This window comes from Saccopteryx leptura, chromosome 6 (assembly GCF_036850995.1).
Source record: "Saccopteryx leptura isolate mSacLep1 chromosome 6, mSacLep1_pri_phased_curated, whole genome shotgun sequence".
NCBI lineage: Eukaryota > Metazoa > Chordata > Mammalia > Chiroptera > Emballonuridae > Saccopteryx > Saccopteryx leptura.
Window position 1 is genome coordinate 177,256,533 of NC_089508.1, and position 24,328 is coordinate 177,280,860.

General features: G+C 45.1%; 1 protein-coding gene across 1 annotated transcript; it reads right to left on the reverse strand.

The window, feature by feature from the left end:
• Positions 1-2,987: 2,987 nt before the first annotated feature.
• Positions 2,988-19,347, reverse strand: LOC136376222 (hepatitis A virus cellular receptor 2-like). The gene is made up of 7 exons (XM_066342076.1): positions 19,153-19,347; positions 16,636-16,974; positions 14,882-14,965; positions 13,314-13,354; positions 10,811-10,937; positions 5,678-5,714; positions 2,988-3,370 (listed from the first exon to the last, which is right to left on the reverse strand). The coding sequence occupies exons 1-7, from the start codon at positions 19,205-19,207 to the stop codon at positions 3,211-3,213; spliced, it is 843 nt and encodes a 280-aa protein (XP_066198173.1). The 5' UTR covers positions 19,208-19,347; the 3' UTR covers positions 2,988-3,210.
• Positions 19,348-24,328: the final 4,981 nt, after the last annotated feature.

A 24,328-nucleotide genomic window follows, 5' to 3' on the forward strand; every position in this document is an offset into this window, starting at 1 on the left:
GCAAAGAGGTGAGGCAGACCAGTCCGCACAAGCTTGAGACGGAAACCTAGGGACCACTGTCTTCCCACCCAGGGATCTGACGCTGACAAACAGATAGCTGGCACCCTTGGCCTTCTTTCCACCAGGAAACAGAGACTGCACCCCAGGCGCTGCTTCTTCTTCTGTAAGAGGCCGGGCTCTGGTTCTCTCCACGAATGCAGAAGTTGGTCAGAATGTTTCCCTCTGAGTGCACCCCAAGCAGAACTTGACGACACACACAGAGTGAGCTTCCTTTTTCTCCAGGAGTGGCGGCTGCACCTCCGGCTGGCTGGCTGTGTTTTCAGCTGGGAAAGGACCCCTGTGCAGTGGCAGCTCCTGTTGGAGAGTCCTCATTCAAAGCCACCATAAACCTTGAGACGCAAAGGAAACCTTCAAGACCATCTAGTCCAGGCGTGGCCAACAGTTTTTGCCCCTGGGCCAGATTAGAAAGAAGACTTTTTTCACGAGCCAGACGAAATATTAAAATTAAAAAATGTTAAATACAAAAATGGCCTGACCAGGCCGTGGTGCAGTGGATAGAGCGTCAAACTGGGATGCGGAGGACCGAGGTTCAAGACCCCGAGGTCGCCAGCTTGAGTGCAGGCTCATCTGGTTTGAGCAAGGATTACCAGCTTGGACCCAAGGTCGCTGGCTTGAGCAAGTAGTTACTTGGTCTGCTGTAGCCCCCCGAGTCAAGGCACATATGAGAAAGCAATCAATGAACAACTAAAGTGCCACAATGGAAAACTGATGATTGATACTTCTCATCTCTCCCCGTTTCTATCTGTCTGTCTCTGTCTATCCCTCTCTCTGTCTCTCTCTCCATCTCTGTCTCTGTAAAAATAAAACAACAAAAAAATGATTTAAGTAAACAAAATTTTATTATGTAATTTATTTATGAATAAATGTAAGTGAGTGAAAAAAATTTTAATATACACTATTATTTTAATAAAAATATTTTTTAAGCCCTGGCCAGTTGGCTCAGTGGTAGAGCTTTGGCCTGGGGTGCAGGAATCCCGGGTTCGATTCCTGACCAGGTCACACAGGAGAAATGCTCATCTGCTTCTCCACCCCTCCCCCTCTCCTTCCTCTCTGTCTCTCTCTTTCCCTCCCGCATCCAAGGCTCCATTGGAGCAAAGTTGATCTGGGCACTGAGAATAGCTCTGTGGCCTCTGCCTCAGGCGCTAGAATGGCTCTGGTTGCAACAGAGCAACGCCCTAGATGGGCAGAGCATCACTTCCTGGTGGGCATGCCGGGTGGATCCTGGTCCAGCACATGCGGGAGTCTGTCTGACTGCCTCCCCGTTTCCAACTTCAGAAAAATACAAAAATATATATATATATTAATAACAACATAATTACATACCGTGTAAATATCCAAACTGTATCGCAATCAGTCGAAACAATATTTATTTAATAGAATGAGCTTGAAGGGGTTATATCGCAAATAAAACAATTATTTTCTTTTACAAACAGCCTGGACACGTTTTCAGTTATCAACTGCAGCTATTGTCTAAGCTACAATGCCACTTGATTCAGCACACTTGACCACAAAAATAACAAATAGTTTGACCTTGGTTGCGCACTGGCAAACTCCGCCTAAAAGAATGTGGGTTTCGCCCTGGTCGGTTTGCTCAGTGGTAGAGCGTCGGCCTGGCGTGCGGAAGTCCCAGGTTCGATTCCCGGCCAGGGCATACAGAAGAGGCACCCATCTGCTTCTCCACCCCTCCCCCTCTCCTTCCTCTCTGTCTCTCTCTTCTCCTCCGCAGCCGAGGCTCCATTGGAGCAAAAGATGGCCAGGGCGCTGGGGTTGGCTCCTTGGCCTCTGCCTCAGGCACTAGAGTGGCTCTGGTCTCGACAGAGCAACGCCCCGGAGGGGCAGAGCATCGCCCCATGGTGGGCAGAGCATCGCCCCCTGGTGGGCGTGCCAGGTGGATCCCGGTTGGGCGCATGCGGGAATCTGTCTGACTGCCTCCCCGTTTCTAGCTTCCCAAAAATACAAAAAAAAAAAAAAAGAATGTGAGTTTCACATCGCCACTAAACATCAAACAGTTCATGTCGAGTACAGATGAATACAAAAGTTGTAAATCTTTATAATGGAATTTTTTAAAAAAATAAAGAAATATTGCGAATCCATTTGACCAATTATTGGAAGTTAACCCTAGATTAGTCACACGTGGAATTCTTTTCCGTGTATCACTATCTTCTTAAATATCTCAATTTCCAATAATCAAACATGCTTCCGCTTCTGACTAGCTGAGATTTTAAAGTAGCGGAGAATATTAAAAATTTAATCGCGGGCCGCATAAACTCATTACGCGTGTCAGATCCGGCCCGCGGGTCGTATGTTGACCGTGCCTGATCTAGTCCTACTCCAGTACTTTCTTAACCTCTTATGAGTCATTGTTCTCTTTGAAAACCACGGACACCTTAAAAAAAGGGGGTCTCTACCAAAAAAAGACGTGCACTGAGCTCAGCACATAGTTTTCTCTAGTTTCAGGTGCGTCGTGGACACATCATGGGAATGAAGTTCCCGGAACTCAAGAGCACCCACATTAAGAATTGCAACTTTAGCCTGACTAGGCAGTGGCGCAGTGGATAGAGTGTCAGACTGGGTTGCGGAGGACCCAGGTTCGAGACCCCGAGGTCGCCAGCTTGAGCGCGGGCTCATCTGGTCTGAGCAAAAAGCTCACCAGCTTGAACCCAAGGTTGCTGGCTCAAGCAATGGGTCATTTGGTCTGCTGAAGGCCCGTGGTCAAGGCACGTATGAGAAAGCAATCAATCGAGAAACTGATGATTGATGCATCTCATCTTTCTCCGTTCCTGTCTGTCCCTGTCTATCCCTCTCTCTGTCTCTCTCTCTCTCTCTCTGTCCCTGTAAAAAATAAAATAAAATAAAAAGAATTCCAACTTTACACAATAGCTCATTTGAATTGTAACGCCCCCATTAGCAGTCTTGGTTGCCTGGAATGCAGAGAGAATGTGGTAACCAGTCCGAGTGTGGTGCAGGTCACAGGTCAGTCCTTAGGTGAGCAGCTGATCATCTTCAGAAAATGGAGACAGAATGCTCAGGAGGCAGCTGTGGGCAGAACCTTAGGCCAATCAGCTGACACACTGGAGAGTTTTCAAGAAGACCCACAAGCTCAAAAATAAAGCTGGGCCTGATGGCACAGAGTGGTGACAGCCCGAGGTGTCAGCATGGCTGCCCACTCCTGTCGTAGCAGTAATACTCACACGGGTCCTCCAGCTCATACACGTTCTCCTCTATTATGTAGACGTTGTCATTGGAGCGCATCCCCTCTGCTACTGTATTTTCTAACCCTGAGGGAGGGAGGTTGGCCAAAGTGACGAGGCTGTGGAAATAAAATGCTGCATTGGGGTAAGCATTTCCCGAGAAACTGAGAAGAACGAAAATAGCTTTGCTGAAAAGACGCCTACATGATGCTTGCTTGGGTCCTGACTAGGGGAGAAAAAACAAGAAATAGAATGATTTGAGGAACATTAAGAAAATTTGAATTAATCTTAATTTTCTTAAGTATAAAAATATCATTGTGTAATCTAAGATAATATCCTTATTCTTAGAAGGCACAGACTAAAATCTTGAAGAATGTTAAGATATCTGAAACATCTTTAAAATGGTTCAGAAACAAACTGGGTGTATAAATAGAGAAACAGAGAAAGCAAACATTTCAAAATCTTAAATAACATGTTTAGGTGAAGAATTCTATTGCCTCTGTACTATTATTTCAATTCTTCTGTGGGCTGAAAAAGTTACAAGAGACAAAAAAAGAATGAATGCTATGCATCCATTCAGATGAGAGTTTAAGTTTTGTCTCTGTAATTTACCAGCCATATAATCTTGGGTAAGCTCGGCTCTGGCTTTTGGTTCATTTACTCAGGAAATAGTTAGTGTGTTCCACACTACTTTTTGCAGCAAGAGATGCAGCAGTGAACAAAACACACAAATCCCATGAAGGCTACATGTTGATATTAGTCGACTTTGCCTCTCAAAGTCCTCATCTGTAAAATAGGAATAATTAGCACTCTCTCTCACCAAGCCGCTACAAGGAACATTTACTCAGTCAGTAATCAAATATTTATAAGTGACTACTAAGTATCAGGTGTTGTGCTAAGGGGACCCAATTTTTAAAGTGGCAGACAGGTCCCTTATTTATTTTTTTATTTCTTTCAGAGACAGAGAGAGAATCAGAGAAAGGGATAGACAGGGCCAGACAGACAGGAACGGAGAGATGAGAAGCATCAATCATTAGTTTTTCATTGCGTGTTGCAACACCTTAGTTGTTCATTGATTGCTTTCTCATATGTGCCTTGACCGCGGGCCTTCAGCAGACCAAGTAACCCCTTGCTCAAGCCAGTGACCTTGGGTCCAAGTTGGTGAGCTTTTGCTCAAACCAGATGAGCCCATGCTCAAGCTGGCGACCTCTGCATCCCAGTCTGATGCTCTATCCACTGCACCACCGCCTGGTAAGGTGCAAGTCCCTTATTTTCTATGGAGTTTACCTTTACTGGCAAAGATGAACATCACCCCAGTGATGTCACAAATAAAGAATTAATGCACGTAAATGATACCCATGAATGTTATCACATTTCAGGTTTCAGTTTTGGGTTTTTTTATGAGTTTATTTCAGGTGCACTGAGGACAACACCAGGAGCAAGATCTCAAATGCTCTCCAGGTTTCAGTTTTCAGAAAAAATAGTGACACAGATATATAACCACTGACAATTAAATATTTTACTTGACGTCTTTTGAATTCTTTGCTGCAAACTAGTTTGTCTTCATGAATATATTTTCTCTACTTAGTTATTTAGATAGTATTCCATGGACAGTCATTTTTTTTTCTTGAATTGTACTGCATTCTACCAATGTACCAAATGTCACTAAAATCTAGTAAAAGATACGTAACCGACATGCATTTGAATTTGAGGTATACACATGTGTGTGTATGAACATGTGTGAATGTAGTCAGGAATGGAGACTAAGACTGCATATAACGAGCCAGTAGTTCTCCGCTCTGCACTGTCGGATAAGTACCGCGCGCTAACCGACTGCGCCACTGGAGCCCCTGGGCCAGTAGGTCTCAACCCTCTGTGCACATCAGAATCATTTGGGAACCTCTTAGAAAACTACCTGTCCTTAGGCCTCAGCCCTAAAGATTCTGACTTCCTTTCTGTGGCATTGACAACAGAACGTGTAAGTGTCATAAGTGATTCTAAAAGGTAAGAACACCTGGAGTTCCGAATACCTGGAGTGGGCTACAGAAGCCCTGGGAGTAGAATCTGGGTTTCCTGTCCTTCTGGAACCCAGTGCCCAGACCGGAGCCTGGATATAGTAAACGCTCAGTCAACCGAAGGGTCAGTTGCATGAGAAGACCAGTGATGTAGAAAGAAATAAGTATTTCCTATTAATGGGGACATAAATTTATACCTTAACTTTAGGACTAAGGAAGGTAGAGAGATCAGGAAGTAAACCGAGCAGCATATTTGCATTTCATAAACCTAGGCCTAAAGCAAAAAGGGAGAATAAGATTGCATCCCAAATTCCCAGGATGGGACTTCTAAGAGTCAAGATCAAGGCCATGTTAGAGTTGGGGTCCCAGACTCCCGCTTTACCCTAGCACCCCCCTCCGCCTTATTCTTACCGTGAGTCCTGTAATTTCTCTTTCCTATACGGATACCCTAGATAAAAAGGGGAAGAAAAGTCAATTAAAATTGCTTTCATAAGTAAATAAAATGGACTAACTGGAGGCAAAGATTGTTTAAGAAAATCTGGTCTCCCCTTAGACCAATGTGTGTTTTCAGTCTGACCTGTGGTGGCGCAGTGGATAAAGGGTTGATCTGGAACACTGAGGTCACTGGTTCGAAACCCTGGGCTTGCCTGGTCAAGGCACATATAGGAGTTGATGCTTCCTGCTCCTCCCCCTACCTCTCACTCTCTTCTCTAAAAATGAATAAATTAAAAACAAAACAGCCTGACCAGGTGGTGGTGCAGTGGGTAGAGTGTCGGACTGGAATGCGGAAGACCCAGGTTCGAGACCCCAAGGTCGCCAGCTTGAGCGAGGGCTCATCTGGTTTGAGCAAAGGCTCACCAGCTTGAGCCCAAGGTCACTGGCTCCAGCAAGGGGTTGCTTGGTCTGCTGAAGGCCCACGGTCAAGGCACATATGACAAGGCAATCAATGAACAACTAAGGTGTTGCAACGTGCAATGAAAAACTAATGATTGATGCTTCTCATCTCTCTCCGTTCCTGTCTGTCTGTCCCTGTCTATCCCTCTCTCTGACTCACTCTCTGTCTCTGTAAAAAAATAAATAATTAATTAATTAAAAAAAAAACAACAATGTGTTTTCATCTAATACACAAAGTATGCTAGAAAGATGCATTTTGCATATTTAACAAGTATATGGAACACCTACTATATGTCTGGTAGCGTGCTAAGCACCACAGACACAAAGGTGAATTATGAACCTTGACTTTGTGAACCTTATGTTCTAGTTATCTAGGAAGGATTTTAAAAAGAATGCAGGATAAGAATAATAACAATCTCTCATTGCAATGTGATATAAAGGAAGCCAACAATGCACTAGAACTGATAATAGAGAAGGTGGTCAGGAAAGCGCTCTGAGAAAAGGTGACCTTTAAGGTCAACTCTGAAGGAAGAGACTGAGTCAGCCAGGTGAAGGGCCGGACGGGCATTCCAGGCAGAGACCACCCCCGATAAAGATCAAGGTGAGCGCCTGAAACTGAAAGCACGGCTGGAATAGGAGGGCGGCCCGGGATAAGGTCTGAGAGGGAGGCTAGGGTTAGGTCCTATAGGACATTTTGAGTCACAAAGTTTTGTTTTGTTTTGTTTTGTTTTTGTATTTTTCTGAAGCTGGAAACAGGGAGAGACAGACAGACTCCCACATGCGCCCAACCGGAATCCACCCGGCATGCCCACCAGGGGGCGACGCTCTGCCCACCAGGGGGCAATGCTCTGCCCCTCCGGGGCGTCGCTCTGTTGCGACCAGAGCCACTCTAGCGCCTGGGGCAGAGGCCAAGGAGCCATCCCCAGCGCCCGGGCCATCTTTGCTCCAATGGAGCCTCGGCTGCGGGAGGGGAAGAGAGAGACAGAGAGGAAGGAGAGGGGGAGGGGTGGAGAAGCAGATGGGCGCCTCTCCTGTGTGCCCTGGCCGGGAATCGAACCCGGGACTTCTGCACGCCAGGCCGACGCTCTACCACTGAGCCAACCGGCCAGGGCCAAGTCACAAACTTTTTATTTTATTCTAAGTCCTGTAAGAAATAACTAAAGGCAGAAATATGGTCTGATTGGATTTGAAGAACTCAGGCTGCTATTTTGAAAGTGGATTGAAAGGAGGTATAATAAAGTAACAAGTTAAGTAACAGAGATGATGGTGCTTCAGAGCGAAGTGGTGACCAAGAGGGATGAAAAGTAATGAATTGAACCTGGATTGTGTGGTAGGAGAGAGGAAAGAGAGGATTCAAAGATGACTCCTGGCTTTTCGGCTTAAGAAACCAGATGGGTGGTGTGGAACACGAGGCTGGGCACGACAAGGGGAGGAGAGGCTGCACTCAGGGAAGGTCCAGTACAGACTGGAGTTCCCCTGCACAGGTTAGACTGGAGACACTGGAGACATCAATGGAAGTATCAACTGGACAAACACTCAGAGTTGGAGAGCGACACTGAGGATGACACTGAAGTCTATGGAAACACAGGTCATCACACAGAGTACAGGAGGGAAACGGCTGGCACTGAGGGATCTCAGCACCTAAAAGTCAAGCAGAAGAGGAGTAAAAATGACTGGAAAGGAATGGCCGATGAGGTGGGAAAGCGGTGTTCCCGAAACCAAAGGAAGGGAGACTTTCTAGAATGAGTGAGGGTTAACTTCAGTATTGCTGAACAATTGACTACAATGAAGGCAGAGGTGTCTAATGCATTTAGCACAATGGACGTCATTGGTGATCTTGACTGAACCTCCCACGGAGCTTCGGGGGAGAAGCTAAGAGGGGGGCTGACAGTGGTGGGGCGATGAGGAGCAGCAACGACTTCTGAGGAATAAGGCTGTGAGGGAGAGCAGAGAAATGGGAGTGGCTGGAGAGGAATGTGGAGACCAGAACATATTTTTACACTAATGAGATTAGCATAAATAGAAAGCATGATATAATTCTAGAGAAAGGGAGGAAAGGAGGAATGAAGGCTAGGCTAAGGCACAGCAGATGAAACAGGCCTTTGATATCTCATCAGCTGAGTGACAATGCAGGAGGTCTGAATGGCATGAGGAAGGGACATTCATCTCAGAGTGCACTAGAATGATCCAGGATTTCTGGGCACGCCTGACCACTTGGTGGTGCATTGCATAGACTGTCAGACTGGGATGCAGAGGACACAGATTCGTAACCCTGAGGTTGCTGGCTTGAGCATGGGCCCATCCGGTTTGAGCGTGGGCTCATCAGCTTGAGCACGGGGTCATCAACTTGAGCATTGGATCATAGACATGACCCCATGGTCACTGGCTTGAGCCCAAAGATCAATGGCTTGAAGCCCAAGGTCAATGGCTTAAGTCTAATATCTCTGGCTTGAACAAGGGGTCACTCGCTCTGCTATAGCTCCCAGTAAAGGCACATATGAAAAAGCAATCAATGAACAACTAAGGTGCTGCAACAAAGAATTGATGCTTCTCATCTTTCTCCCTTCCTGTCTGTCTGTCCCTATCTGTTCCTCTGTCTCTCTCTTGGTCTCTGTCACAAAAATAAATAAAAATTTAAAAATAAAATAAAAGTAGGATTACTGGGCATTACTGAGTGCCAAATTTTGGCTTTGATGATATGACTTAAAAACCTGTCACCATGGTTGTAAAATTTTCTTGAGCTACTGCTTGGGATGAGACTGCAAATTGAACAGGACTTCCCCAGGTTCTTCTCAGTAGCCGTGATTCTGGAGTGACGTATATTTGTGTACAAAATGTCAGACTCTTTCCAGTCCTCACGACCCTCCCTTCAAACCCCTTCTCACATTCTCGATTGGGCCCTAACATTCAGGCCTTGACAGAATTCAAAAAGTTATGACTGTCATCACTGCTCCTAATCAATCCGTAGACCATATTCATGTGATCAATTCACAAACTCCACTGCTGCCTCTGGTAAACCCGTGTGCATGTAGGCGAATAGTTTCTCTCTACACAACCCGTTTAGCAATAATGGCAGAATAAGCTAACAGGGGGAGCAGGAGAGCCCTGATTTCAAAGACCATGGATAGCAATTAACTGTGTGACTGGGCATGTAACCAAACTTTCAGCACGCTGGTCTCCATTTGGTTAGTTGGAATAATATTAATACCTTTCTCAGTAGACTAGTTGTAAAGATTTAATGCCCGTAAATACTTAACTGCTTCTAGCCACACAGTCAGGTCAGGGTGACCAGTTCATCCTGGTTTTCCCTGCACTGTCCCAGTACTAGCACTGGAAGTCCCACGTCTTAGGCAAATATGGAGTGGTTAGTTAGCGTGTTTGTGTATCGGAAAGAAAGGCTAGAATGCACTAAGCCCTGGGGTAGAAGGCCCTGGCCTCTGTGTTAGAGAGACGAGGCTATATCACAATTTTAAGAGTGTGTGAGGTTTGGGGGCTGATCAAATATTTGGGTCTTGATTGTGGTCATAGTTTCCCAGTTTCCCACGTGTAATTATCCACTGAAATTTACCCAGTTGTATACATTTAAAATATAAGGTTTACTGTATATAAATAATACTTTAATAGCATTTTTAAAAATAAAAATAAGAAAGCTCTGGATGGGGAGCTGAGCATCTTCCTGATACACAGAGGTTGTAGGTTTGATCCTCGGTCAGAGCACATACAAGAATCAACCAATAAATGCATAAATAAGTGGAACAACAAATCCATATTTCTCTCTCTCTCTCTTTCTCCCTTTCTCTCTCTTTTTAAAATCAATCAATAAATTATTTTAAATGATAAGTAACTTTGAGAAAAGTGCATGTGCTCAGTGCCACAGTAGAGGAAAATACTAAAGCTCTAGTTTTGACCATGGCCCAGTATTAAAAAGGACTTGATACCTCACTCTACAGATCTATGCCTGAGAAATGAAGAGGTAGCAAAATTCACAGAAGGAAAGGATTTCATTGCTGTACTTCCTAATAAACCTAGACATATTCATGAATTTAAAAGGTTCATTTTCTTAACAAAAGGTAAGAGAACAGGTACTGAACTCAGCCTTCCTGGATCTGACTTCCAGCTTTGCCACTTTCTCATTCTGAAACCTTGGGAAAGTGGCTTTCTCTCTCTAAGCCAGGGGTCTCAAACTCGTGGCCTGCGGGCCGCATGCGGCCCGCCAAACAATTTTGTACTGATTTTTTTTTGTTTTCAACTGCAGTGAGAAAAGTGTTGCGTAACAGTTGCCTTTTGTAGACCTAGTGCGGCCCGCCAAAGGGCTGTGATCTTGCTCTGCGGCCCACATGCTGAGTTGAGTTTGAGACCCCTGCTCTAAGCTCTACTCTCCCCTGCTGTCAAATGGGGCAATAACCTTACCTAATAAGGTGGAGATTATGATGAAATACTGTATATGTAAAAGTTAGCACAATGCCTGCTTATTACATAACTGTCGGATAAAAATTAGCTTTTATTGCTAGGGTCTGGAAGGACTAAAGAGTTTTAGTCTAATCACCTTTAGGTATAAATATAAACTTATAGTTCTATCTAGGTTTATATTTGTTCCTATATTAACAGTTTCTTTCCAGAGGGAGAGACAGACAACATCAAATGACTTACATTTGAGAATTAAAGCACCGAAGATAAGAACCAGAGCCAGCCCAGCGGAGGTCCCTAGTCCGATGTACACACTCATTCGGGTGATCGCACCAGAGTCTTGTAACTCATTAGCCAATGTGGATATTTGCTATGGAAACACAAACAGAATTGAAGCATATGGTCAGAAATTAGTTGGGTGCTCAGCCATTTTCAGACTTGTGCATTGGACCACCTCTTTTGCAGCATCACAGGAGTACAGGAACCTTGAACCCACCCTTGATCTGTTCCCTTCTAGACAAGCCTCAAACCACCCAAAGAAAGGGAGCTGCTTAACCTTTAGAATCACAGGGGATTAAAATGTGCTCTTCTGTGCTGTGGGGTAAAGTAGGAGCTCTTAGTAAATGGACTCCCCTCTCCCACAAACAAAAATGGGCTTCAGAGTCTTTTTTTATTCAAGACTGCCTAGCAGGGCCCTGGCCGGTAGGCTCAGCGGTAGAGCGCTGGCCTGGCATGTGGGAGTCCCGGGTTCGATTCCTGGCCAGGGCACACAGGAGAGGCGCCCATTTGCTTCTCCACCCCTCCCCTTCTCCTTCTTCTCTGTCTCTCTCTTCCCCTCCCACAGCGAGGCTCCATTGGAGCAAAGATGGCCCGCGCGCTGGGGATGGCTCTGTGGCCTCTGCCTCAGGTGCTAGAATGGCTCTGGATGCAACAGAGCAACACCCCAGAGGGGCAAAGCATCGCCCCCTGGTGGGCATGCCGGGTGGATCCCGGTCGGGCGCATGCAGGAATCTGTCTGACTGCCTCCCCATTTCCAGCTTCGGAAAAATGGGGGAAAAAAAAAAGATTGCCTAGCAGTCCCAGGAAGTTTCAGAGAAGTCTAAATTTGGTGTCTTTTGGTGAAACTGCTATTTTCATAGAAAGACAGCAACTCGACAACTCGAGAGCCAAGGCTTTGCAGCCAGACAGTCCGGGATTCAACTCCAAGCTCTGTCACCAAGAGCTAAGTCATCTTGTAGAGTTTTGGGGAAAATTAAGAAACAATACATATAAAATGCTTGGTGCAGCACCCAATCGATAATAAATGCTTAATAATTGCTATTGCTATTGCTGTAATTAATTTGATTCTTTGATAACTGAGAATCACACATAAAATCCTCTGCTTCTAAATTTCAGTTCAAGTTCCCCCTTTAGAACAATAGTAAACACTTTTGAAACAAAGAAGGCAAGGAAGTTAAATTCTCCACTTATTCAATAAGCATTACTGCAGCAATGCTCTGTGCAAGGCAGGGGTCAGGAAACATTTTGGCTGAGAGAGCCATGAACGCCACATAGTTTAAGATGTAATTTCGTGAGAGCCATACAACAACCTGTGTATGTTATGCATTATCCAATAAAAATTTGGTGTTGTCCCAAAGGAGAGCTGTGATTGGCTCCAGCCATCCGCAACCATGAACATGAGCGGTAGGAAATGAATGGATTGTAATATATGATAATGTTTTATATTTTTAATGTTATTATTATTTTTATTAAAGATTTGTCTGTGAGCCAGATGCAGCCATCAAAAGAGCCTCATCTGGCCTGACCTGTGGTGGCGCAGTGGATAAAGCGTTGACCTGGAAATGCTGAGGTCGCCGGTTCAAAACCCTAGGCTTGCCTGGTCAAGGCACATATGGGAGTTGATGCTTCCAGCTCCTCCCCCCTTCTCTCTCTCTGTTTCTCTCTCTCCCTCTCTCTCTCCTCTCTGAAAATGAATAAATAAAATCTAAAAAAAAAAAAAAAAAAAAAAAAAAGAGCCTCATCTGTCTCACGAGCCGTAGGTTCCCGACCCCTGGTGCAAGGTATTGCTCATCAAGCCCGAGGGTGCACAAAGGAACTCAAAAGGCAATCTGTGATCACAAAGAGGGGAGGGACATATACCAAATGCTGAGCCTCAGTTGTGAACACACATTGGAGACTAAATCGAATGAAGGAGGAGCCCTGGATGAGTCGTCAAAAATTTTTTTACTCATTGCTATAAGTTTGTTTTCTAGAGGTTTTCTCTTTTACTCTAAGAATGTGGGGGCACTAATGTTGTTAATTATAATATAGCTTGATTTATAGTAAGAGATATACATTTAGGGCTTAAAATATTTCTGACCAGTATCTTGTCATACATAAATAAATAAATTAAAACAGAAAACAATCTTTTGTCATTGGATTGCAATGGAAGCAAGAAAACATACTCTAGGGAGGGGAAGGGTCTCTGAACTCTCACAGGGGACACAGCTGTGAGCTGAGGACAGAGTGCTAACGCCAGGCACCTCACGGGCACCACTGCATCCATGCTGACAACAGACCATTGTCCTCAACATGCTACAGTCCAGGCATCTGAAACTGGGGAAGATGAAGGCATTGTCCACCAGGGAAAGGGTGGGCTGGAGGGAAGGCTAAAGCCATACTTTCTTTTCTCTGAGTTAAACACAATGTTAGCTCACACACACACACACACACACACACACACACACACACACACAAAGTCACTTACGGTTTGATTTTTATCATGAAGTGTTTCCAGTGTCTGTGTTTCTGCCACAAAGAGGAAGAATAACCAAGAGAATGATTAAAAATATTTTCTTGCCTGACCAGGCGGTGGCGCAGTGGGTAGAGCGACAGACTGGGATGCCGAAGACTCAGGTTCGAGACCCCAAGGTCACCAGCTTAAGCGCAGGCTCATCTGCTTTGAGCATAAGCTCACCAGCTTGGACCCAAGGTTGCTGGCTCCAGCAAGGGTTTACTCGGTCTGCTGAAGGCCCACTGTCAAGGCACATATAAAAAAGCAATCAATGAACAACCAAGGTGTCGCAATGCGCAACGAAAAACTAATGATTGATGCTTCTCATCACTTCGTTCCTGTCTGTCTGACCCTGTCTATCTCTCTCTGACTCTCTCTCTCAGTCTCTGTAAAAAACAACAACAACAACAACAACAAAAACATATTTTCTTTTATCTGAGTTTAAAATTTTAAAGATGACTATAATCCTATTGGAAATCTCTATACTCTTCACATTAATTAATTGACAGACCAACAAACTTTTTCCACATTTCAAATTAAAGAAAAGGTATATATAACTACAAATAACTTGAGTTGGGGATAACTGACATAATGTTACCTAATATAAATATGCAATTAAATATCTTTTTTTTTTCTGACAAAGACAGAAAGAGAGACAGATAGTTACAGACAGACAGGAAAGGAGAGAGATGAGAAGCATCAAGTCTTAGTTGTGACACCTTAGTTGTTTATTGATTGCTTTCTCATATGTGCCTTGACAAGGGAACTACAGTAAAGTGAGTGACCCCTTGCTCAAGGCAGCGATCTTGGGCTCAAGGTAGTGACTGCTGGGCTCAAGCCAGCAACCATACGGTCATGTCTATGATCCCACGCTGAAGCCCCTGGCCCCGTGCTCAAGCTGGTAAGCCCAGGCTCAAGGCAGCAATTTCCGGGTTTCAAACCTGGGTCCTCTGCATCCCAGTCCAATGCTCTATCCACTGTGCCACCACCTGGTAAGGTTATCATTAAATTAAATATTTTAATTTATTTTATTTTAAAGTCATTGTCTTCTGTTTGTTTGTTTAAATGTTCTCTTGTGTGTTTGAAAATCTTAAAGATTATAGATACTGTGGCGATATTCTCTGATGCTAGAGATGGCCCTACTTTGGTAGTCTAGAAGGAAGGAATAAACAAGTGAAAACTGGAAGGGAGGTGACTTCTGGGTATGGTACAAACAACTCTAAGGAAACCCACTGCCTCAGGAGGAATGTGTGTGCCTCATGAAATCCACAATCATCTGATCAGAAGAGAAAACTGAGATCCCAAGAAGTGAAAGGCATGGGCCCCGGGCTAGGCGGTGAGTAATCAAGAGTCCTAGCCCAGGGCTCATTCTCCCCAGCACAAGGTTATCTCCACCCCCTCCCGCACCTGAAATACCACATCCTGTGTGCAGATACACTCATTCCTCCAATCTTCAACTGTCTCCTCATTTTCCCATATTCAAAATGCCCTGAACTCAGACTCCCCCTGAAGGCTCGCCCCCACAGCCCGTGTATAATTACCTGGGCCATGCTCCGCGGTGGAGAACATCCTTGGAAAGGCTGTAGTGGGATCCCTCCGTGGAGTCCCCGCAGGGCTGACCTTGGCTAATGTCAGAAAGCAATGTGAGGATGAGGCTACTCTGAGAGCAGAGAGCTTATTTCAAGGCATCAAAGGGGTATGTCACACATGTAAAATGTTCACGACACAGACTAAGAACTCTGCTACAGTCATCATTGTCACAGTCTAACTGTTAATAGAACTAACAGCCACACAAAAGGCCACCCTAATGCTTTACAAAACACAACTAAAATCCTTCCAATGGCCTATACGGCAGGTATAATCATATTTCATAGAGGAAGAAGTCACAGAGTTTAAATAACCTGTCCCCAGATGACACAGCTTGTAAGAGGCAGAGAAGGAGTTGAACCCGGCTCCATCAGCCACAAAGCTCATGCTCTGTGCACCTGAAAACATACAAGCACATGCACCCCCCCCCCCCAACACTCATGCACAGTTCAGTGGGTCTCAGTACTGGCTGCACGTGGGGAAGACTTTGTGAAATCCCCGTGCTCAAGCTCTGCCTCCAGAGACGCTGCTTTCTCTGGTTAGTGGGCGGGGCTCAGGGTGAATTTAAAGTGCAGTCAGGGTCCCAACCACTGACCGAGGCTTTTCCTCCTAGTTTTTTTTTTTTTCAAAGATTTTATTTATTCATTATAGAGAGGGGAGAGAGAGAGAAAGAGAGAGAGAAGGGGAGAGAAGCAGGAAGCATCAACTCCCATATGTGCCCTGACCAGGCAAGCCCAGGGTTTTGCACCGGCAACCTAAGCATTTCCAGGTCGACGCTTTATCCACTGCGCCACCACAGGTCAGGCCCTCCTCCTAGTTTATGGATCCCGTCCATGAGTTTCAATATAGACAGAGGAATTAAACATGGCTGGTGTAAAGCCAGTAATCAGGGCCAGGGCCACTATCACAGCAGCCCGGCCCTTGCAGGTTCGCATTGGATTCGGACAGTCGGTAAAGAAACAAAGGAGCCAAAAACTGGTGGGCCATAGTCTTTAATCTAGCTTGCACCTGGCGGGCAAGTAAAAATACACACTGGGCTCCAAAACCCAGTCACATTCAGTGCTCACAAAGCTACTGACTTATCCGAGTTTCCTAGAATCAAAGGTTTCTAGCTCACCAGACTTATTCACCTCTGTTTCCCATCTCCTTCCTTATCCCAGATACAAACTCTGTACAAACTGGCATCTCACTCAGCACTCCGCCATCTTGGCTGCTTTTCCTGGCCTTCTCCACGTGGCCTCCTCCCGCTGCTGGCTCTATTCTCTCTGCTCTCTCATGCTAACCTCAGGAACCAAGAGCCGAGTCCCGTTCTGCCTCCCTTTTATAGTGTAGAAATCCAAACCCTTAATCCAATATACATAATAGGGAAGTCTCTAATACAAAGTCGCTTCTCTGAGGCATGATAGGATTGTACCGCCCTACAGCAAAAAGGGTGGGAAAGGCTTAATCCCAAAACCAAGCCCCAGGTTACAACGATCTCCAACACACATTAATATCACCTGGGCGACTGCCTCCTCGTGTTATCTTTAACAAAGTGAGCATAATACATTTTATCCGCCCAACAGCTGGACAGCACTGACAGGGCTGTAGGCCTTAGGAGCCCCCACCAGGGCTGTAATTGGGGAGGGCAGAAGTGAGGCCATCAGTATATTTCACACGGTCTGCAGATCATGCTTTCCACACAGAAAGCATGCAAAGGTCCACTCACCTGGTCTGATGTCCAACTTCAGGTCTGACTTTTTATCATTCATTGGGCCTGGGAACTGGATGCGGCAGCAATAGGTCCCACTGTCGGCTAGAGTCACATTCTCTATGGTCAAGGACACATCTCCTCTGTGGATGTACCCCCTGAGCTGGTATCTGCTGGATACCTGGAACTTCAAGTCCCTTCCATCAGTGCGGAGCAGCGTACTCTGACAGTCAAACGCAGGGCAGGGTCCCTTGCCCCAGCACACAGGCACGAGAGCCTCAGGGCTGGCTGGAGAGTAGGAGCAGTGTAGATAAGCATTCTGACCCACCTCAGCTGTGTGTGAGCCTTCCAAAGGCCCTGAATAAAAAGAGGAGAGCAAGATGCAGGCAATGAGTGAGACTGGACCATTCGGGGGAAGGGCAAATAAGTAATGCCTTGTACATACAGAGAAAGCACGGCTGCTACCCCGTCTGGAGGAAGACCACTGTGGCAATGACTCTCAGACGTGAGGCCGCCAGAATCACCGGGAAGTCTGGTTAAAACAGAGATGACTGGGCTCAACCACTAGAATTACTGGCTTAATAGATCTGGGCTGGGGCAGAAACATTTCGATTTCTTACAAGTTCCCTGGTATTGCAGACATGGTTGCTCTCAGACCCCCACTGTGAGAACCAGAGCTCTGGGAGAGAATTATGACCCAGTCTTGTGAACACTGGAGGGCAGGGCTGATGGAAATAGGCATTTTCAACCAGGAAAACAGCTCACCATGTGAGTTAGCTGTCTGTTCATCAACAAAGGGCAGTTATCCCAACACAATTTGTATTTTTTCCCCCCACCGGGCATATAATGAATAAATACCCTTACTTGAATAAGTATCTAACATATGGCTACATTAAAGTTTAAAATTAGTTGCCTCTTAACAATAATAAACATACATGGTAAAACAGTCAAACAAGCCTGACCAGGCAGTGGTGCAGTGGATAGAGCGTCGGACTGGGATGCTGAGGACCCAGGTTCAAGACCCCGAGGTCGCCAGCTTGAGCGTGGGCTCATCTGGTTTGAGCAGAAGCTCACTACTTGGACCCAAGGTTGCTGGCTTCAGCAAAGGGTTACTCGGTCTGCTGAAGGCCCATGGTCAAGACACATAAGAGAAAGCAATCAATGAACAATTAAGGTGTCAAATGTGCAATGCAAAACTAATGATTGCCTTGGCCAGTTGCCTCAGTGGTAGAGCGTCGGCCTGGCGTGCAGAAGTCCCAGGTTGGATTCCCGGCCAGGACATACAGGAGAAGCGCCCATCTGCTTCTCCACCCCTCCCCCTCTCCTTCCTCTCTGTCTCTCTCTTCCCCTCCCGCAGCCAAGGCTCCATTGGAGCAAGGTTGGCCTGGGTGCTGAGGATGGCTCCATGGCCTCTGCCTCAGGCACTAGAATGGTTTTGGTTGCAACAGAGCGATGCCCCAGATGGGCAGAGCATCGCCCCCTGGTGGGCATGCCAGGTGGATCCTGGTCGGGCGCCTGCGGAGTCTGACTGCCTCCCCGTTTCCAACTTCAGAGAAATAAAAAAAAAAACAAACAAAAAAAAACTAATGATTGATGTTTCTCATCTCTCTGTTCCTCTCTGTCTGTCCCTGTCTATTCCTCTCTCTCTGACTCTCTGTCTCTGTAAAAAACAAACAAGCAAAACAGTCAAACAATATAAAGGTGTCTGAAAAGTCTTCTCTGTTCCTCTTTCCTATGTATAGCTCCCCTTCCAAGAGGCTATACATTAAGAAACACTCATTTATTCTCACACCCTACAACACACACATACATACACACACACACATAAAATAAATGTCTACTATCTGTAATACTGTAATATTCTGCTCCTTGGTTTTATTTTCTTTTTCTTTTTTTAAGTGAGAGTAGAGGAGATATAGAGATAGACTCCCTCGTGTGCCCCAACCAGTATCGACCCGGCAACCCTGGTATGGGGCCATGCTCGCAACAGAACTATACTGCTCACAAAAATTAGGGGATATTTTATCTCTTCATATTCATTTTGAAATATCCCCTAATTTTGTGAGGAGTATATTTTTAGTGCCTGAGGCCAAGGCTCAAAAGAGCCATCGTTAGTGCCTGGGACTTGCATGCTCAATCAATTGAGTTATGGCTGCAAAAGAGAGAGAGAGAGAGAGAGAGAGAGAGAAGAGGAAGAGGGTGGAGGGAGAAGCAGATGGTCGCCTTCCCTCTATGCCCTGACTGGGAATCGAACCTGGGACATCCACATGCCAGGTCAACGCTCTACGACTGAGCCAACCGGCCAGGGCCAGCTGCTTGCTTTTTTAAATTAACATTATGAATTAGAGATACTTCATATCATTATGTTTAATCAGTTTCACTGTTGGTAAGATAGATACAGCACTATTTATTTTGCAAACTTCTCTGTGAATATTTAGGTTGCTTCCCAACTTTTGCTATTGCAAAGGTTACGACAGCTGTCCTTGTATCCTTACCTTGCACTACACAATTGCAAAGGTCCATGCCCAGACTTACTTGGAAGTAGTAGCAGCCACGGGAGGACACAGTCAAAGGAAGGGTGTGAAAACATGGGTTCTGCCAAAGAAAAGTCCAAGAACGGCTCTGCTGAGGTGCTGTTTTAATTCTCCAATTAAACTGGGTACTTCCTGCAATGGCCGCTCTACTCCACAATCACAGAAGCGGTGCCCACTTCCTCGAATGCCAGCCCAGCACACTGCGTGTCTGATTACTGATCATTCCTCTATTAATGCTGCCAAGTCCACAGCACATCAGAGGAAACCCCAGTTGTCTGTCATGCTACACCACACACATCCTGTAAGCACTCTGATATTTATTCTGTATCAACAAAGAGGAAGCAATACTCAGAGAAAAAAGTACTACTTGGTCAAAAAAAGTGTTTCTCAGCAAGTAAAGAAAGCATTCTGATACCTCAAATGAAATAGTCCTCTGTTTGAAATAGAATATGTCTGAGTCCAGCTGATTATTAGGGAATACAAGGTAAAAACTTATGCATTCATTCAGAAAGTCAGTCAGTTGGTCAGTCGTGTAACCACTGGTTATGAAGCATCTACTATGTGTCAGGCACTGGACTAGGAGCTGGAGAATACCACAATGAATGGCATGTTCCTATCCTCACAGTCGTGGGCCCTTTCCACTCCATCATGAGCCTAATTCTTCATCTTATTCTAACACAAATTGGCTGACGTCATAAAACTTAGCTGGATCTCCATTTCCTCATTTATAAAATGTATAAAATGAGGAATTTGTGTTAATATTCTTAATTTGACCTGAACTTTTAAACTCTTCTTCTAGGGAAGACATCGTCCTGCCAACAATGCTTCCTTTCCCCTCCTATGGGTAGAATTAAGGGACCGCAATTTCTATTTCAGCTCATAGACCCGAGATGTCCCCTCCCTTCTCCCCCCAGGGCTTCAGTCATCAATTGATGGAAAGTACTGAAGAACTGCCAAACTCACCATCCCCAAGGGAACACCTCAGACCCAAACAGTTTCAGTCCTGCCAGAGTGACTTTTGTCTGGAAAACTTAACAGCCAAAGGTTCTTTACAAAAGACAAGTGAGATCACAGACTGAATAGTCCCTCAAAACCCGTGGTCTTTCTCTGTCTTTCCTTCCTGAATCTCCTTGTTACCTGCTTAATGCCATTAAATCCATTTAATATAAATCTCCAGCTTGTCCAATGTGTCCACTTTCATAGCGTCACAGAGCTAGCTAGCAGTTACTTAAGAGATCAATGTCGTCATTTTATAGATTGTGAACTTGAGACCTGAGAAGGTGATTTGCCCAAAGGCACATGATTGGTCATTTTAGTTGAGAACATGTGTCTCTAAACTCCAGAATTTTCCATGATAAACTATGTTTCATGAACTTGACATTTGCCTTTAACATGTCTTCCCATATAATTAATAACAACCAGCAAATGCCCATATTCAAGTGTAAGGCAGGTAGTCAATTAACTGTGGGGTCAGGGGTCATATTTACTAACAGCATGTGGTATGTGAATCATCTCTCAATAAGGCTGTTTAAAAACTCTCAAATTTCAGCTAACATTCTGGCCAGGCCTCTCTCACCAGACATTTGCTAGGGCCACCCTGCCAAAGACCGGCCCTTGACAGGGCCAAGATCACCATCCCTCTCTAAGAAGTCCCTTCTCACTGCCAGGAAGAGTTCTAGAAATGGTCTCTGGCCTGCGGTGGCTTCCTGGCCTCTAAAATAATTATTGTAGCTATTACGATGCCCATCCTTGCACCTTTACCTTGCACTATCCAATTGTACCTAATTCTTTCATTCATATCAAATGCTTCTGATAACCTAAAAAATATTCTTCAAATAAATGAACAAAGAAAACTGAAAGAGACTAATAGATGCCGAGAAAGGACTGGTGGTAGCCAGGGGCACGGTGGGTGGGAAAGTGGGTGAAAAAAGTGAAGGGATTAAGAAGTACAACTTGTTAGCTACAAAATAGACACATGGCTATAAAGTACACAGTACAGGAAATACAGTCAATAATATTGGGATAACCTGACCAGGCGGTGGCGCAGTGGGTAGAGCGTCGGACTGCGATGCAGAGGACCCTGGTTCTAGACCCCGAGGTCACCAGCTTGAGTGCGGGCTCATCTGGTTTGAGGAAAAGCTCACCAGCTTGAACCGAGGGTCACTGGCTCCAGCAAGGGGTTACTCGGTCTGCTGAAGGCCCATGGTCAAGGCACATATGAGAAAGTAATCAATGGGCCCTGGCCGGTTGGCTCAGTGGTAGAGCGTCGGCCTGGCGTGTGGGGGACCCGGGTTCGATTTCTGGCCAGGGCACATAGGAGAAGCGCCCATTTGCTTCTCCACCCCCCCTCCTTCCTCTCTGTCTCTCTCTTCCCCTCCCGCAGCCAAGGCTCCATTGGAGCAAAGATGGCCCAGGCGTTGGGGATGGCTCCTTGGCCTCTGCCCCAGGCGCTAGAGTGGCTCTGGTTGCAGCAGAGTGACATCCCGGAGGGGCAGAGCATCGCCCCCTGGTGGGCAGAGCGTCGCCCCTGGTGGGCATGCCGGTGGATTCCGGTCGGGCGCATGCAGGAGTCTGTCTGACTGTCTCTCCCCATTTCCAGCTTCAGAAAAATACAAAAAAAAAAAAAAAAGAAAGCAATCAATGAACAACTAAGGTGTTGCAATGCGCAATGAAAAACTAATGATTGATGCTTCTCATCTCTCTCCGTTCCTGTCTGTCTGTCCCTGTCTATCCCTCTCTCTGACTCACTCTCTGTCTCTGTAAAAAATAAATGAATAAATAATAATTTTTTTAAAATTTAAAAAAAAATAAAAAATAATAATAATAATATTGGGATTACCATGTATGGTACCAGATAGGTATGTACGGAAATACTAGCAGAACACTTTAAAGTATATGATTGCCAAAAAAGTTTTTTTAATCAAAAATAGAGTATAGACTCCTGCTCCTTGTGACAACTCCTAACAGACTGAACTGGGGTTGGGTTGCATTTTTCAGGGATTTGGCATGGTGATGGTGCCAACTTGGACTTGGTGAACATGTTAAGGACACTACTCTTTTATGGATTCTTGCTGTATTGGCCAAGAGTTTGCTTAAAGGCTTTTAATCACTGTAAAAAAAAAAAAAATAGAAGACTGGATAAATAAGATGTGGCACATATACACCATGGTATACTATTCAGCCATAAGAAATGATGACATCGGATCACTTACAACAAAATGGTGGGATCTTGATAACATTATACGGAGTGAAATAAGTAAATCAGAAAAAAAAAACAAGAGCTGCAGGATTCCATACATTGGTGGGACATAAAAACGAGACTAAGAGACATGAACAAGAGTGTGGTGGTTCCGGGGGGGGGGGGGGGGGGGGGAGGAGAGAGAAGGGGAGGGGAAGGGGCACAAAGAAAACTAGATAGAAGGTGACGGAGGATAGTTTGACCTTGGGTGATGGGTATGCAACATGGTTGAATGACAAGATAACCTGGACATGTTTTCTTTGAATATATGTACCCTGATTTATTGATGTCACCCCATTAAAATTAATAAAAATGTATTTATAAAAAAAAATAGAGTATATGATTATCTAACCACTATGCTGTATACTGGAAATCAATACAAAATAATATTGAAAGTAAACTGTAATCAATAAAGAAAATAAAACCCAAAGAAGTATAAAGTGGCTCTTAATCCTAAAAAAATAAAATGAAATAAAAATATAAAATGTTGTACCAGAATAGGTCTGTTTAAATTTAGTCTCGGTTACTTTCTTATATTGCATTTGGTTGCTGGGTCTCTTAACTACCTTTTAATCTAAGACAGTCTTCCCTTCTTCCCCGACCCTCCACCCTCACTGACTGGTTGTGCAAGCCGGTTGCCCTTTGGAACATTACATATTCTGGTTTTGTCTGCTTCCTCGTGGTGTCATGTACATTAATCCTCTTTTTCTATATCCTATAAATGAAACTTAACGCTGGCCCTGGCCGGTTGGCTCAGCGGTAGAGCGTCGGCCTGGCGTGCGGGGGACCTGGGTTCGATTTCCGGCCAGGGCACACAGGAGAAGCGCCCATTTGCTTCTCCACCCCCCCTCCTTCCTCTCTGTCTCTATCTTCCCCTCCCGCAGCCAAGGCTCCATTGGGGCAAAGATGGCCCGGGCGCTGGGGATGGCTCCTTGGCCTCTGCCCCAGGCGCTAGACTGGTCGCGGCAGAGCGACGCCCCGGAGGGGCAGAGCATCGCCCCCTGGTGGTGGGCAGAGCGTCGCCCCTGGTGGGCGTGCCGGGTGGATCCTGTTCGGGCGCATGCGGGAGTCTGTCTGACTGTCTCTCCCCGTTTCCAGCTTCAGAAAAATACAAAAAAAAAAAAAAAAAATGAAACTTAACGCTAGAGAGTTTGGTTAAATTCAGGTTCGACTTGTTGGCAGGAATTCTCCACAGCGAGCGCTGTGTGGTTCCTATTCCATCACAATCGTCTGGCTACCCCATGCTTGGAGATGCTGAGTTTGATCAGCTGGCACTTTTCTCTTTTGAATTAACACGATAGTCTGAAGTGTGTGCGCTCCGTTTCAGCGCATACAGATTGTCCTCGTTCTTTCTACAGCTACGTACATGCATTCCACTTAACATAACATTTGGTGAAAACAAACAAACAATAAATTACGGTAAGTTATCATCCTTTTGAAATAGACACTCTGTCTCAGTTTATTTGTAAGGATGATCATAAAAGACACATCAAGGTCTAGAATTCTGCTATCCTAAAAACAAAAAGACCTTTCAACGTCAGAGGCAATATATTTGAGATCACAATGAACAGCTTTCAGGAAAGCACTGATTGCGGCAGAAATCCAAATAGTGTTTTGATTAGGAGATAAAGGCTCTGAGTATTTATGAGAAAGTGAAGGGAACAATGACATCAATAGAAGAAAGACATTTTTATTTATTTTTTTTTATTTTATTTATTCTTTTTTTTTTTTTAGAGAGGAGAGAGAAAGGGAGAGAGAGAGACAGAGAGGGAGAGAGAGGGAGAGAAGGTGGGGAGGAGCTGGAAGCATCAACTCCCATATGTGCCTTGACGAGGCAAGCCCAGGGTTTCAAACCGGCAACCTCAGCATTTCCAGGTTGACGCTTTATCCACTGTGCCACCACAGGTCAGGCAATAGAAGAAAGACATTTTTATTGGTG

What these genes read in the sequence shown, in the direction of transcription:
- LOC136376222 (XM_066342076.1), bottom strand. Translation starts at nt 19,207, where the DNA reads ATGTTTTCACACCCTTCCTTTGACTGTGTCCTCCCGTGGCTGCTACTA. An exon ending in GAAGTTGGACATCAGACCAG is followed by an intron (nt 14,966 to 16,635) that starts GTGAGTGGACCT and finishes TTCTGACATTAG; the next exon opens with CCAAGGTCAGCCCTGCGGGG. An exon ending in GAGAAATTACAGGACTCACG is followed by an intron (nt 3,371 to 5,677) that starts GTAAGAATAAGG and finishes TTATTTCCACAG; the next exon opens with CCTCGTCACTTTGGCCAACC.